General features: G+C 45.3%; 1 protein-coding gene across 2 annotated transcripts in view; it reads right to left on the reverse strand.

The window, feature by feature from the left end:
• The window catches only part of ADAMTS3 (ADAM metallopeptidase with thrombospondin type 1 motif 3), a 278,458-nt gene that overhangs the window by 223,111 nt on the left and 39,436 nt on the right, over positions 1-15,911 (reverse strand). For both annotated transcript variants that reach the window (XR_014011358.1, XM_081206948.1), the window contains exon 4: positions 9,650-9,806. Coding sequence is in view for 1 of the 2 variants with exons in the window: in XM_081206948.1 (XP_081063074.1) it covers positions 9,650-9,806 (157 nt within the window). In the remaining variant the exon portion in view is untranslated. The remainder of the gene's footprint in view (positions 1-9,649; positions 9,807-15,911) is intronic.

Below are 15,911 nucleotides of genomic sequence, written 5' to 3' on the forward strand. Positions count from 1 at the left end.
CAATGGTTCAGTGCATCTGGCTGTTAACCAGAAAGTTGGTGCTTCAAGCCCACCCAGGGACAGCTGTTTGCAAGGGGTTGGACTAGATGACCCTCAGGGTCCCTTCCAACTCTACAGTTCTATGATTCTATGAGTTCATGGCTGCAAGGCACCCATAATTCCTGGATTTAGTAAGTGTTAGAATTTAATGTTTGGAGAATTAGACTGGAAATCAGACTCTTAACAGCTGGATTCAGCTTCCTGTGTCAGGAAATCACCTGAGAGATAGGCCATTAACAGAGAACAAAGACACGGAGATGGGCCATCAATACAGCAGAGACTCTGCCATCCAGCAGATGGGTGAAGCCAGTGGTGTAGCATGGGTTGCCAGAACCCAGGGAATCAGTAGATGGGAGCGAAACAGACAGAGTATACATGTGCATTCAACTGCCTAATGGTGTCAGTGTCACCCAGGAGACAAGAAGAGTTGTTCTGTTGTCTGGATAGGTCACTTCCTGGTTTTTGTTAGGAGGAAGTTTTGGGGTTTCAGTTTGCTGTGGCATGGTTGAGGGAAAATGGTGTCAGTTTGTTCAATGCAGCAAGCTGCTGAGAGAGGCTAAAGCACAAAGTGTGATGCCTGTTTGAATCAGAGGCTGTAGCAATGGAAGAAATGGGACCCTCTTGAAGTGTGATTCTGGGAGCCCCTCCATCAAAGGCTTAGGTTGTATATGTGTGAAAATAAACCATATATCATAAAGACACCACAGTCTCTGCTGCACCTCATTTCCAAAGCAAACATGAACACAGGATAAATGCCTGGACCCCCGGAATCTCACACCACTCAGAGATTGGGGTGGTTATGTAACAATACAGGCTTGAATAAGAATGGAATATCACAAGAAAGACTTTCGAAAAGGTTGCAGCCAGTTATTCTCCTCTCCTTATTCCAATACAGTGACTCAAAGAAGCACAGAATTTCTTAAACCCTTCTGTAGCTATAAGAAGAAGAAATGCAAACTTCAGCTGAAATTAAATGATTACTATTATTATTTTTAAATCCCGCACTTTGACAAAGTTCCAGTCCTTACAGGGAAGGGAAATATGCAGTCAACTGCTTTAGTGATCCTGTCATCTTCACTGGCGACACAAAGCCTGCTTTTGGATGCCTTCTGCTGTATGCAAATATTTGCATGTGGAAAAATTAAAGTGAGAAACCGCAAAATACTACCCAGCTTGTGGAAACGAAGCCTCTTCTTTTTGGCACCAGATTAGTTTCTGCCCACAAATCACTCTGCCTTGGAAAGAGCAAAGTCCCAAATATTCCAGTGATCTGAGGGTGTGTGTTTGTGTGTACATACACTAGAGATGAATTATTTAGGTTTCTGATTTTTTAATACAGATAGAAGAAGAAGAAGAGTTTGGATTTGATAACCCGCCTTTCACTCCCTTTAAGGAGTCTCAAAGCGGCTAACATTCTCCTTTCCCTTCCTCCCCCACAACAAACACTCTGTGAGGTGAGTGGGGCTGAGAGACTTCAGAGAAGTGTGACTAGTCCAAGGTCACCCAGCAGCTGCAGGTGGAGGAGCAGAGATGCGAACCCGGTTCACCAGATTACGAGACTACCGCTCTTATCCACTACACCACACTGGCTCTCACATGTCATTTTCCCATGTGTTCATACTTCTGTGCCACCTCACTTATGTGTTATTCTCTGAAATACTTTTTAAAACTATCCCTTCAAAAAATCATTGTTCAATGGGCATTTCGTCACAAAACAGAATAAGTTCAAATATGTATCTCAGTGTACGCATTTCTAAAAAAATATTCTTGCCCTAAAATACATATTTTTTAAATGTGCAATTTTGGTACTTTTTTAGCTGAAAACTACCACAACATTCAGAGAATTGCAAAAACAAAAGGCTAAATTACATTAGGACCAATTAAATTCCATCACCCTAGAGGGTTGGCCCTTTAAGTACCATAATTCTCAAAAAAGGGGGTGCAGTCTAGGAAAGGCAGACCAGAGACAGAGGCTCAAAAGACCTCAGTCTACCTGTAGTCCTTGCCCTGTACAGGTAGGTGCCTCTGCAACACCAGAAAAAGGGCAGTCCCCCTTCAACCTCTCTCCATCCTAAGCCCACATGTGTTTGGGTGAATGAGTGTTTCGCAAAAGCAGCAGGCAAAGGCATGAAAGTCACACAACTGTACTGTGTTCCTCTTCCAGAACCCTAACAATTTTCTTAAAAGATAAATAAATAAAGTGGAGTAATAATTTTGCATCCTTATTTGCTGAAGCTAAATGGATGCTGAAGGAAATCGAGAGCACAGTCTGGCTAGGTCGCCTGAAACCGCCCCATCCCTCGTATTGCACTTTCTAGGCAAATACTTTCCGCAACTTCCAAGAACAAGGTAGCCCAGTGTGACCTTTGAGAGACTCTCTGCTCTGATTTAAGGCAGGCACTTCCTTCTTGGACCCCGGTTTTGTTTGCCAGTTGGTTTGTGTGTCCAGGTTCAACAGACCTGGAAAATCTCTTTGCAAAGCAGAATGCCTCTATGTGCCCGCAGGAGAAAGCGGGAGAGTCGTACACATTCTCAGCAATTCTCCTCTCACGGAGAACTTGGGCTGCCACAGATATGCTCGCTGCTTATGACTCACTACCCCTGTTTGTTTGGAACACTTCCCTATTTATTTATGAAACAGGGCTGCCCAGTACTTTTGGCTCTGGCTCCCGGCCTGCAGGGAAGGAAATTTCCCTCGAGGACTCTTGTTCCCTTACGTGCGGCGTCAGGCAGGCATGCGGAGAGGCCGTTTTGCTTCAGGCGCTGTGCTCTCCTCCGTTCTCCCTTGCCAGGATGAACTTGCCTGGCTTTCTAGCCCTGGTCAGAGCCCAGGGGATCTTTCCAGTGAAAGCTACTGTGTGCTTACAGTGGTACCAACATTCCCTCTTCCTCTTTCTCTGGAGGGCTTACAGTCTTATTATTCCCTTTAGATCAGGGGCCACCTGCACAGACCCTCCAAGTATAGCCCAATTTTCCAGGGACAATCCCAGATTCACAGAAGCCATCCCAGTTTCTGATTTGATCCCAGAATGTCCCACTTTTCCTTTGTTTAGTCGTTTAGTCGTGTCTGATTCTTTGTGACCCCATGGACCAGAGCACGCCAGGCACTCCTGTCTTCAACTGCCTCCCGCAGTTTGGTCAAACTCATGCTGGTAGCTTCAAGAACACTGTCCAACCATCTCGTCCTCTGTCGTCCCCTTCTCCTAGTGCCCTCCATCTTTCCCAACATCAGGATCTTTTCCAGGGAGTCTTCTCTTCTCATGAGGTGGTGAAAGTATTGGAGCCTCAGCTTCAGGATCTGTCCTTCCAGTGAGCACTCAGGGCTGATTTCCTTCAGAATGGGTAGGTTGGATCTTCTTGCAGTCCATGGGACTCTCAAGAGTCTCCTCCAGCACCATCATTCAAAAGCATCAATTCTTCATCAGCCTTCTTTATGGTCCAGCTCTCACTTTTCCTTAGGACATCCCTATTTTCACTGGAGAAATATTGGAGGGTATGGAGCTATGCAACCCCTGAGCCAAGGAGATAAGTACCCGGTAACTAACAACTTTTAGAAATCACCTAAAGGCAGCCGTGTATAGGGAAGGTTTTTTATGTTTAATGTTTTATTATGTTTTTGTATATGTTGAAAACTGCCCAGAGTGGCTGGGGCAACCCAATCAGATGAGCGGCATATTGGTGGTGGTGATGATGGTGGAATAAAAGGTAAAGGTGAAGGGACCCCTGACCATTAGGTCCAGTCATGGCTGACTCTGGGGTTGTGGCGCTCATCTCACTTTACTGGCCGAGGGAGCGGGTGTACAGCTTCCGGGTCATGTGGCCAGCATGACTAAGCCGCTTGTGGTGAACCAGAGCAGCGCACAGAAACGCTGTTTACCTTCCTGCCGGAGCGGTACCTATTTATCTACTTGCACTTTGACGTCCTTTCAAAATGCTAGGTTGGCAGGAACAAGGACCGAGGAACGGGCGCTCACCCCGTCGTGGGGATTCGAACCGCTGAGCTTCTGATCGGCAAGTCCTAGGCTCTGTGGTTTAACCCACAGCGCCACCCGTGTCCCACGTTATGTATTTTTAAAAAGCACTATTGTATATCTATATTTTCCATTTTATCTTTATATGCAGATACGGTTCAAGCCTTGAAATAAAATTATTTGTCAGCATAACTTTTGTGAAAATAATTTATATACTTACTTAGTTATAGGACTTCAGGGTAAAAAAATGGGGGCACATTATCTACTTGGCCTGGGCCTCTGGCTCTGCAAGGCCCTGGGGATGACACCTGGAGTGGACCACATCCACCGCACCCACAGCACCCCCCTTCCTCCACCAGTGGAAAGAGGAGGCTTGGCCTGGCAAGACACAGTTAGTGGAGGGGGTTGCTGCCCCCCCTGGCTACACACAGACCCACCTCTCTCTATAGCAACGTGCAAGGAGCTCTATGTTGGTGGAAGTGGGGGGGGGGCTCCCATGATATGCACACTAGACCTGGGAGGGGAGGCAGAGGCTGCTGGAAAGGCGCCCCCAGTCGTCCTGCAGGGTCCTCCCAGCCTTCGCTGCTGGCCGCGAGGTCCACTTGGAAACCTCTCCTTAGCAGGCGCTGGAGAGATGATGAGGGAGAACAGCCAGCACTGGCCTCGCCAAGGCCGTGTCTGCACACTGGAGGAAGGGATGCTCCTGCTGCTGTTTCCTCCGGAAAAGAAAACCACTGCAGTCACTTGAATCATGCATTCTTATTGTTTTGAGATACATGATATCGGTTGAGGCTGTATATATATATATATATATATATATAGAGAGAGAGAGAGAGAGAGAGAGAGAGAGAGAGAGGTTTCCCTGGACATTTAAAATCATATTTAAATCTCTCTCACTCACCCCCCCCCCAGGCTTTTCCTGGACATTTTGCCAATTCAGCAAAAAGCCACCCAGATGCCATTTTGTCAGTCCAATTCCTGGATGTGTCCGGGAAAACCCAGACATATGGCAGCCCTATATTCCGCCCTTCATCCAAATATCTCAGGGCCAGCTCTGCCCATAGCTGTCAACTTTCAGATTTGAAAATAAGGGATCAGCAGCCTCAAAAATAAGGGATCAGCAGCCTCACCTGTCTACGGGATATCTAACAATCCGGGATAGCAGCGGGAAGCAGCAGGAAATGGCACTGGAATAAGGGAATTTCCCGCAAAAAAAGGAAAGGTTGACAGTTATTGCTCTGCCTGGCACCATTATTATTCATTTCTCAACGAAACACATTTTCGACTAGTCTTTTGGAGGGGGCTGGCCTGAGGTAGGCAGCTGTAAATGGCTTGGGAGCTGATCTGCTATGGTGTTGAGCTGCCTTGTTGATACCGTACATTTCTGTTTGATGTTTGAAGTGGCTTTCGGTGGAGATTTGATTGCTGTAGTAATCCACAGCTTTGCATAGTAAGCAGAGGGCTGTTCTGCTCCACTCTGGTGCTGAGCTGAGAGGAAAAAGACTTCAGCAGGGCCATAGATTTCTCTCTCTCTCTCTCTCTCTCTCTCTCTCTCTCTCTCTCTCTCTCTCTGCATGTGTGTGTGTGTGTGTGTGTGAGAGAGAGAGAGAGAGAGAGAGAGAGAAATAGAGAGAGAAAATGTATATCTGTCTGCTTTTGTCTCTCTGTTTCTCTCTCTCTTTATCTGCAAGCAAACTCTGGCTATGCCCATTTTTGCTTTGGCCACATCCATCCCTAGCAAGTGGCCCCTGGAGGGTTGTGTAACAACAAATGTGGCCCTTGGCCCCCCCAAAAGTAAATAACACCATGCCTGATTAAAAACAAACAAGCTTGCATTAGTTGAGCACACAACAATCCATACAGCTGCTTTCCCTTGCAAAATGTAAAGCAGGATTTCCCAAACTCGGATCTCCAGCTGGCTTTGGACTACAACTCCCATCATCCCTTGCTAGCAGGACCAGTGGTCAGGGATGATGGGAACTGGAGACCCAAGTTTGGGAAACTCTGATGTAAAGGATCCAGATGACTCAGAGCTATTTGAAGCAATCAGTATTGCTGCAGCACTGAGAGTGGTATTCCCCGCTAGTCCTACTGAGAGTAGACCCACTGAAGTTAACTGAAAAGAATAAGCTAGATTCATTAGTTTTAATGGGGCTTGGCTGAGGAGGACTTAGGTGAATGCCCCCCCTCCCCCAAGTCCACCCTGGTTACAATCTCCACCCCTCCCCAACTCCACCTTAATCAGCATTATAATTCCGAAGTGAGCTCAATCTGTTCTCCGCAATGATAAGAATGAGGTGGGAAGCTCACATCTGCTGGATGTAATCAACCTTCAGGTCTGTAAATGGATTGGCAAGATGCCTCCCACACACTCTCCCTCAGGTGACTTGGCTTCCTTAATTACAATGCCCATTGCGGCAACCCAGAGCTAAGCCAATCGCACAGCACTCCACCTTTATAAATAACAATCTTCTTAGACTGGATTTGTCCTCCAGACTCCTCAAGAGCCCAATGTAAGTTAAGTGTCTAATGACCAGGAGGGAGGGAGGAAAGAGAAGTTTCAGTCCTAAGAACCATGGAAGTGTCTTTGATTTGTAAAAGCCCTGTGGTCATGGGCAGGTGGCTCTGAGAACTGTACATGTATTCAATTGCCCTAAAGCAAAAGAGCTCTACTGTTACTCAAAGCAGACCCTCCAAGTGTCCCTATTTCCAGGGACAGTCTTGGATTTACAGACGCCGTCCCGGTTTCTGATTTGATCCCAGAATATCCCACTTTTCTTTAGGGCATCCCTATTTTCATTGGAGAAATGTTGGAGAGCATGATTGTTGTTGTTTAGTCGTTTAGTCGGGTCCAACTCTTCATGACCCCATGGACCAGAGCACACCAGGCACTCCTGTCTTCCACGGCCTCCTGCAGTTTGGTCAAACTCATGTTAGCAGCTTCGAGAAGACTGTCCAGCCATCTTGTCCTCTGTTGTCCCCTTCTCCTTGTGCCCTCAATCTTTCTCAACATCACGGTCTTTTCCAGGGAGCCTTCTCTTCTCATGAGGTGGCCAAAGTACTGGAGCCTCAGCTTCGGGATCGGTCCTTCCAGTGAACACTCTGGGCTGATTTCCATAAGAATGGAGAGGTTTGATCTTCTTGCAGTCCATGATAGCAAGTCCCTATTGTCATTGGAGAATATGGAGTTGTGCGACCCCCCCCCCCCGCGTCAAAGAGATAAGTAACTACTGTATACAACCTTTAGAAGACATCTGAAGGCAGTCCTGTATAAGGAAGGTTTTTTAAAAAATGTTTTATTATGTTTTTATATATGTTTGAAGCTGCCAAAAGTGGCTAGGGCAACCCAGTCAGATGGGTGGGGTATTATTATTATTATTATTATTATTATTATTATTATTATTATTATTGAATAAGACATCCCTATTGTCATTGGAGAAATGTTGGAGAGTATGTCAAAGCAGAGTTGCTGGCTCCTAAGTGGAAAAACGGGTCCCTTCTGCCTTAGGAACATAAGAAGAACCTTGTTGGATCAAGTCAAAGGTCCACCAAGTCTTGCATCCTGTTCTCACAGTAACCAACCGGATGCCTTATGGCAGCCTTTCTCAACCTGCGGGTCCCCAGATGTTGTAGAACTACAACTCCCATCACTCCTACCTAGCAAGATTCTGGATCCTCATGGGACAATTGACCATAGTCAAGCCAGGCCCAGGGTCCCACTTGGTAGAATGAGTAGTAGGGCCCCCAAACTCAGCATGGTTGGCTTGCCTCAATTTTTAGTAAGCGAGTTAAGGAGGGGGCATAACACCTTTTGAAGTAAGCAAGATATTACCATCCAAAGACACCCCCCACCTAAGAACATTAAGTCCAGAGTCTAAAATTACATAACTGCACTGCTGATTGGCCATGAACTACAAGTCCCTGTAATCATATTGTGATGTATCATAGACCACTGACTCAATTAATTTCACAGTTCAGCTCTTAAAAACAGCAGCTATTTCCTGAGGTCTTAAGGAGAAATTCCCCGTGGTGGTTCAGTGCATAGCTGGTATCACATTATCTATCCCCAACACCACTATCAAAAAAACTCCCCAACCAACAGGGGTAGCCAAGTTAGAGCCTTCGAGATGCTGCTGAACTCACATCAGCCCCAGCCAGCTTGGCCAATGGTCAGAGATGATGGGAGTTGTAGTCCATTGACTTCTGGAGAGCACACAGCTTCCATTATCTTCAGTGCTGTTGGACACAACTCCCACCACCTGTGTCTACCACATAGTCTACCACTACAAAAGAACATCACAGGAAGCCCCAAAGCAGGATTTAAAGGTGACAGCTCTTCGGAACAGAAGGCCACCAGCAACTGGTATTCCGCAACACACTATTGCTTAAACATGGAAGCTCCATTTAGCAGATGAAGCTATCATCCTTGAGTCTAACACATCATTTTCTTTCTTGTTAAATGTCAGTATCATAGGCCAATGCTGAAATTGTCAAAAGTTTTCAGTGCACACAATTTATTCAGCATCACCTTCAAAAGTCGCATGCAACTCAATCCTACTTGAACCAAACTCAACAAGTAGTTTGTATCACTGTGTGAATCCAGTCCTAAAAGAGTATTTTAGGTTTTTAATCAAATCAATGCTCGGGATCTGCAAAAAAGAATCCAATCAACAACAAGCAAATTAAAATCTACACCGCTATTGCTGCTGATCTTCTACAATGTTGTTTTTTATTAAATTTCCACAGTTAATATAAAAAACCCTCAAATTTTGACCTACTTATTCAAAGCTATCCACCTGTCTCCCTGCAAAAAGATAAAACAAAGAAATGTTCATGGTGACAGTGGCCATGTACAGACATAACACTAAACCTTGATGTTAGGAATAAGCCTAGCTCACACTGTGTCCAGGGCAGCTGTTTACCAGCTCCATCTGGTACACTGACTGAGACTCTACCTGTTTGCGCACTGTCTCGCCAGAGTGGTACATGCTCTGGTTATCTCCCGCTTGGACTACTGCAATGCACTCTACATGGGACTACCTTTGAAGGTGACACAGAAGCTACAATTAATCCTACAATTAATCCAGAATGTGGCTGCTAGGCTGGTGACTGGGAGCGGCCACCAGGAACATAAAACACCAGTCCTAAAAGATCTACATTGGTTCCCAGTATGTTTCCAAGCACAATTCAAAATGCTGTTCATAAGATTGTGTTTCCACATTTGATTAACCAGAAGTTGTGGCATTGCCCAAACCCTGATAAACTGTGGTTAATCTGAATTATGGTTTCTCTGAAATAAGTCAGTTTCACACAGCTGGCTTGCTTCAACAAAATATACCTAAGATTAGCCACAGTTCTGAGTTCTGATACAATCCTAAACTGTAATTAATATAGGAAATGTCAGTTTCACATAATGGTTTAGGAAGCTGGCTTGCTTCAACACAATATACTTAAGATTAGCCATAATTTAAAGTTCTGGTGGAATGCTAAACTATGGTTAATCAAAACTGGAAAATGAAAGTTTCTAAAATCCTTTGGGGATGGGGTGTGGAAACATGCAAGGCAACAGGGATGCTAATCTTTTGTGATCAGCTCAAATCCAGCCAGCGAGTTCAAGTAAGCATAGACATGAGAAATACCTTCACTGAGGATGTCAGGGAGGATGTCTCCTGGATCTTGTGCAATGGCCGACCTCCTATAGACCATGTGACTCCTCCCTCTCTCTTCATCCATTTGTTTCCCTTTCTCCAACGGCTCAATAAAATATTCATCTTCACCCACTTTGATCATTCCAGCCTAGGCAAAAAGAGGAAAAGAAGTAAGAAGACACCGATATGGGAAGAAGCCATCTTCCAGATTTGTCATGATAATAAATTGTCGTTGGGATCATTCAACTGTCAACCACTGAATGTAGTACAGTCATACCTCTTGTTACATTCAGTTCAGGTTACGTGTTTTCAGGCTGCGACCTGCGGCAACCTGGAAGTACCGGAAAGGGATGCGCAAAATGATGTTACGCGCATGCACGGAAGCGGTGAATTGCGACCCGCGCATGCGCAGATGTGGGTTGCGTTCTTTCAGGTTGCAAACGGGGCTCCGGAACAGATCCCGTTCGCAACCAGAGGTACCACTGTACAAAACAAGGGTGGAGGACCTAACCTCATGCTTGGGTGAGAGGTACAGAAATCCTGTTTGAATTGCTCTGCAGAGGAGTGTGGAAATGCGGGTGCAGATGTAGCAGGACTCCAGTTGGAGTCAGTCTACCCCTGAACTACTGGGTCTGGGCAATTGGGAAACAGGCATCGCTCAGTAGCAGAACATCTGCCTTGCATGTAGAAAGTCTCAGGTTCAATCCCCAGCTTTTCCAGGTAGGGTTGGGACAGAAATCCTGAAATCCTGTAGGGGCAAAATGGAACTAGATGGACCAGTGGTTTGGCCCAGTTTAAGGCAGTTTCCGGGGACACAGGTGGCACTGTGGGTTAAACCACAGAGCCTAGGACTTGCTGATCAGAAGGTCAGCGGTTCAAATCACCGCGACGGGGTGAGCTCCCGTTGCTCGGTCCCTGCTTCTGCCAACCTAGCAGTTCAAAAGCACGTCAAAGTGCAAGTAGATAAATAGGTACCATTCTGGCAGGAAGGTAAATGGCATTTCCGTGCGCTGCTCTGGTTTACCAGAAGCAGCTCAGTCCTGCTGGCCACATGACCTGGAAGCTGTACACCGGCTGCCTCGGCCAATAAAGCGAGATGAGCGCTGCAACCCCAGAGTTGGCCACAACTGGACCTAATGGTCAGGGGTCCCTTTACCTTTAAGGCAGTTTCCAATGTCCGGTGTTCGGGTACCCAATGTACTAAGTGCTATGGGGGAATATGAATTTGAATCTGGATCTTCCCACTCCTGATCCATCATGAAAACTGCACTGTCTTGAACAGTCGGGGGGGAATAGGAGCAGCAGCAGCAGCTCCATGGCAGAGGGGAGCTAATAAATTAAACAGCAATGAGAAATTGCAGAGAGACATTGCAGAATCATGTGGGATCTATTCCCTAGTTCGAATGCTTAGGACCGGCGTTTAAAAGTTATTCAACGCCACTTCAAAGTTGTGGTTACTTAGAACACCTCTGCCCCGAAGCCATTCAAATTTTGGCCATGGTGAGAGAAGGCAGTGGGGGAAGGGGCAGTAAAAGGAGGAGCACATCCTAGCCAGGTAAAAACCACTCAAGGAAAGCAGGGCCATTAGAGGGTTTGGCTGGGTAAGGGAAGTGGTCCGAGAGCCAGATAAAGAGGCTTGGAGGGCCACATTCAATTCCCCAGCCCTAGTCTATAGGATTGGAGGAATAGCTCCTCCACTACTGCTGGAAGGGAGAACATGTAAGCTTTTGGGACTGAAGAGCCTTTTCCTTTGGCTGTATTACTGTTATCTATTTACCATAGAGTAAGTGCAAGTAGATAAATAGGTACCGCTCTGGCGGGAAGGTAAACGGCGTTTCCATGCGCTGCTCTGGTTTCGCCAGAAGCGGCTTAGTCATGCTGGCCACATGACCCGGAAAAACTGTCTGCAGACAAACGCCGGCTCCCTCAGCCAGTAAAGCGAGATGAGTGCCACAACCCCAGAGTCGTTCGTGACTGGATTTAACTGTCAGAGGTCCTTTATCTTTTTTTAAGCCTCATTGAATTCAATAGGACTTACTTTTGAGTAGATATGCTGTGTATTCACCCCCACTTTGTATTCCTTTCCAGGGCTGGATTTAGGTTTGATGAGGCCCTAAGCTACTGAAGGTAATGGAGCCCTTTAAATGTGATATTTTAGGGAACAGGCTAGCAGGTGGGGCCCATTACTTACATCATAGAAGCCTACACAACACAAAACACTGTTGCTGTATGTAGGTTTTATTTTATTTTTATCTTATATTTTGGAAATGTACATCCAGGGGTTTTTTTCCCTTTATTTTTTTGGGGGGCCCTAAGCTATAGCTTGTTTAGCTTAAACGTAAATCCGGCACTGCTCCTTTCAAGGAAAGAAGTCAGGGATTGGAATATTTCGTATAATTATCTGTTTTGATTATTCTTGCTCCTTGAAAAGTTTTGTGCGGGGGTTTTTTAGGCTAATACGCAGCTCCATCAAAACACGCAAGACATTCTCAAGGCAGGAATCAACTGGTAGTGGTTCTCCGGGATCACTGGCACAGACATTTCCCATATCTGCTACAGAAGATCCTTTTCACTGGGATATGGCAGAACTGAAGTGCAATGCAGAGCATCCACTCTGCCTCTGAATGGCCCCTTTCCTCAACAATAACCATTGGGATATTTAAGTTCAAATAAGTCCATTTCAGGATCACACCCTCATTTTTCCCTTTCCGTATGGCCAAGAAGCATTATTAGGTTGGCAACCTAGCAGCCTCCTGGCAAGTGAATGGATTGCTTTCTTGCCATTTGAAATGGGGGGGGGGGAGAGAGAGAGAGAGAGAGAGAGTTTGTGCCTACAGTTGCTATGCTCATGACGTAAGATTCTATCCTGGCACTCCCACGTTTGTTTAAATATCCCATTTTCAATGCTTTCAGCTTGGAAGTATTCAAAGGAAAGGAAATAAAAGAAAGGAGGCCCAAAACAGCCTTTTGCCCAGCAGGTTCCTCTTCCATTTTTCTATTTTACAGCGAAAGATGGGGTGGGTGGTAAGATAGATGATGACATTATTCATGAAAGGTTCACAGGGGAAAATATTTTCAAAAACAAGTTGTTGGTGTTGGGTAAATAGAGAAGTGATGGGTAATTTTTGGTTTCTATCAGTTCCTCATTTTTCCAATATTGAGTTCAGTTCTCCAAATACAGTCATACCTCAGGTTACAGCCGCTTGAGGTTGCGTTTTTTTGGGTTGCGGACCACTGAAACCCAGAAGTACCAGAACGGGTTACTTCTGGGTTTTGGTGGTTGCGCATGCGCAGAAGCACTAAATCACGCTTTGTTCATGCGCAGAAGCACCAAATCTCAACCCGCAAGTGCGCAGATGTGTAGACACGGGTTGCGAACGCTGCGGGTTGTGAACGTGCATCCCGCACGGATCACGTTCACAACTCGAGCATCCACTGTATCGTCATTTGTTTGTATGAATGTTTAGGAAGGTGGACAAGATGATAAAGATCTAGAAGCCAAGCTTCATGAGGAATGGTTTAGAGAACTGAGTATGTTTAGCCTGGATAAGACTTAGCCTGGATGAGACTCAGAGGAGATATGATAGCTATCTTCAAATATCTAAAGGCCTGTCACATGGCAGATAGAGAAAGCTTGTTTTCTCCTGCTCTGGAGGGGAGGACCCAATCCAATGCATTCAAAGGAGACTCCAACTAAACATTAGGAAGAACTTTCTGATGGTAAGAACTGGCTCCTTCAGAAGGTGGTGGAGTCTTTTTCATTGGGAGTTTTTAATCAAAGGTTGGATGGCCCTATCTATCGTGCATGATTTAGTTGAGATCCCTGCATTGCAGTGGGTGACCCTCAGGGTACCTTCCAACTCTACAATTCTACGATTCTATGATTTCATGACCGATAGCTATCTGCTTATCTATCTATCATCTATCCATCTATCTCTCATGTATCTATCCCAGGTGAAAATTCACCAGCAGGTGAATTTCTCCTAATATGCACATTTTTTTTGTATGCAATTTTGCATCATAGACACCTTATTGCACAGCTGTGTCCTCTATTATAATGCATTTCTGCAAATTACTATCACTAGCATATGCATTTATATTCAGGCTTTCCTCCAGCCTAAGCATTTTTGTACATATTACTGGGCTTGATATGTATGCATTTTTGCCTAATATAAACTTTTGTTTGTTTGTTTTTGCAAAGGAAAATACGATGCATCTTTGTTAGGTTATAGTCACTAATATATGCATCCGTAAGGCACACTTTACCCCAGTGTATGCATTTATGCTATGTGGCTGGAGGACTGCTTTGCAAAATTCAGACAGTGTGAATTGCGAAAGATGATTGTGCTTCAGTTCACATATTGTTTCACGAAGTGCAAATGAGGTAAGTCCACATTTAAATGAAAACTTAATTGAATTTCTCTGCCATTCCTAACCATATGGCATTTCTGGATGCACAGTTCAACACTCGGTTTTTATTGCTTTGCAGTTCTACTCTCTTAAGGTCAAAAGGTGCACAGGAATTCAGGTGTGGTGTTACCAGCACCAGGCAACGCGGTAATACAATCTCTCCCCTGACTGGATAAGCAATCACTTACCCTACTCAGTTTAGCTGGGGGGGAAAGAATTGGCTTCCTTCCTAATTGCCTCTTTACTGTGAAGTCAGTCAGGGCCTACTCTTGTTTCAACATAATAATCAATGTGTAGAGTTGCCTCTAGGCAGGATCCCTTCCTCTGCAGTGCTTTCTCGCCTTCTAAAATGTCCCCTGCCCAGATTTTCAGTGACCTGATGCTCTCAAACTTTGTCCTTATCTTACCCCACTAATGCTGCAATCCTGAACACACTTTGTAGGGAATAGGTCTCATCAAGCTCAACATGAATTATTGCTGCATGAACGTGCATTGGAATGTTCTGTTAAGTGCCACTGAATTTAGCAATATTTCCTTCAGAGTAAATATGCCGAGGGCTGTGCATATACTGAGATACTAGGGAGAAATTCTTTGAACCAACAAAAAAAGCTGCCTTATGGTGAAACCCATACCCACTTCATTCCAGACTCTCTCTCTCTCTCTCTCTCTCTCTCTCTCTCTCTCTCTCTCTCTCTGTGTGTGTGTGTGTGTGTGTGTGGTGGATTGAGCAAAGGTGGTAATCTCCATTGTCTCTGCAATCCAAGCCACCTTTGTACTGGACTGCAGTGGTGACTTAAAGGTAAAGGGACCCCTGACCGTTAGGTCCAGTCGTGGACGACTCTGGGGTTGTGGTGCTCATCTCACTTTACTGGCCGAGGGAGCCGGCGTTTGTCTGCAGACAGCTTCCGGGTCATGTGGCCAGCATGACTAAGCCGCTTTTGGTGAACCAGAGCAGTGCACGGAAACGCTGTTTACCGTCCCACCGGAACGGTACTTGTTTATCTACTTGCACTTTGATGTGTTTACGAACTGCTAGGTGGTGACTTAGAGTTGCCATATTTCAAACAGTAAAAACCAGGACACCCCAAAAGTTGCTGAGCTTCTTTTAAGAAGACACCTAAATTGTTGATTGTTTCCCCCTCCAAAAAAAAAAAAAAGCCAAAAAAAGCCACTTTTGACTACCACCTGCAGAACTGATGCCAAGGTCACTTTACAAATGCAGGCCTCTTTCTTTTGAAGGTCTGCTTGGACTTTTGGAAGATCAGAGCCGATAGCGAGCCCCTTTGAAATATATTACACAAACCAAACCAGAGTTATCCTTTGACGTTTGCCCTTCTCTGAATTTTGCAACGCAGTGCTCCAACGAATGCGTACAAAAATGAATCATAGAATCATAGAATCATAGAATCATAGAATCATAGAATCATAGAATCATAGAATCATAGAATCATAGAATCATAGAATCATAGAGTTGGAAGAGACCACAAGGGCCATCAAGTCCAACCCCCTGCCAAGCAGGAAACACCATCAGAGCACTCCTGACATATGGTTGTCAAGCCTCTGCTTAAAGACCTCCAAAGTAGGAGACTCCACCACACTCCTTGGCAGCAAATTCCACTGTCGAACAGCTCTCACTGTCAGGAAGTTCTTCCTAATGTTTAGGTGGAATCTTCTTTCTTGTAGTTTGGATCCATTGCTCCGTGTCCGCTTCTCTGGAGCAGCAGAAAACAACCTTTCTCCCTCCTCTATGTGACATCCTTTTATATATTTGAACATGGCTATCATATCACCCCTTAACCTCCTCTTCTCCAGGCTAAACATGCCCAGCTCCCTTAGCCGGTCC

The sequence above is a fragment of the Podarcis bocagei genome, assembly GCF_964188305.1.
Source record: "Podarcis bocagei genome assembly, chromosome: 9".
Taxonomy (NCBI): domain Eukaryota; kingdom Metazoa; phylum Chordata; class Lepidosauria; order Squamata; family Lacertidae; genus Podarcis; species Podarcis bocagei.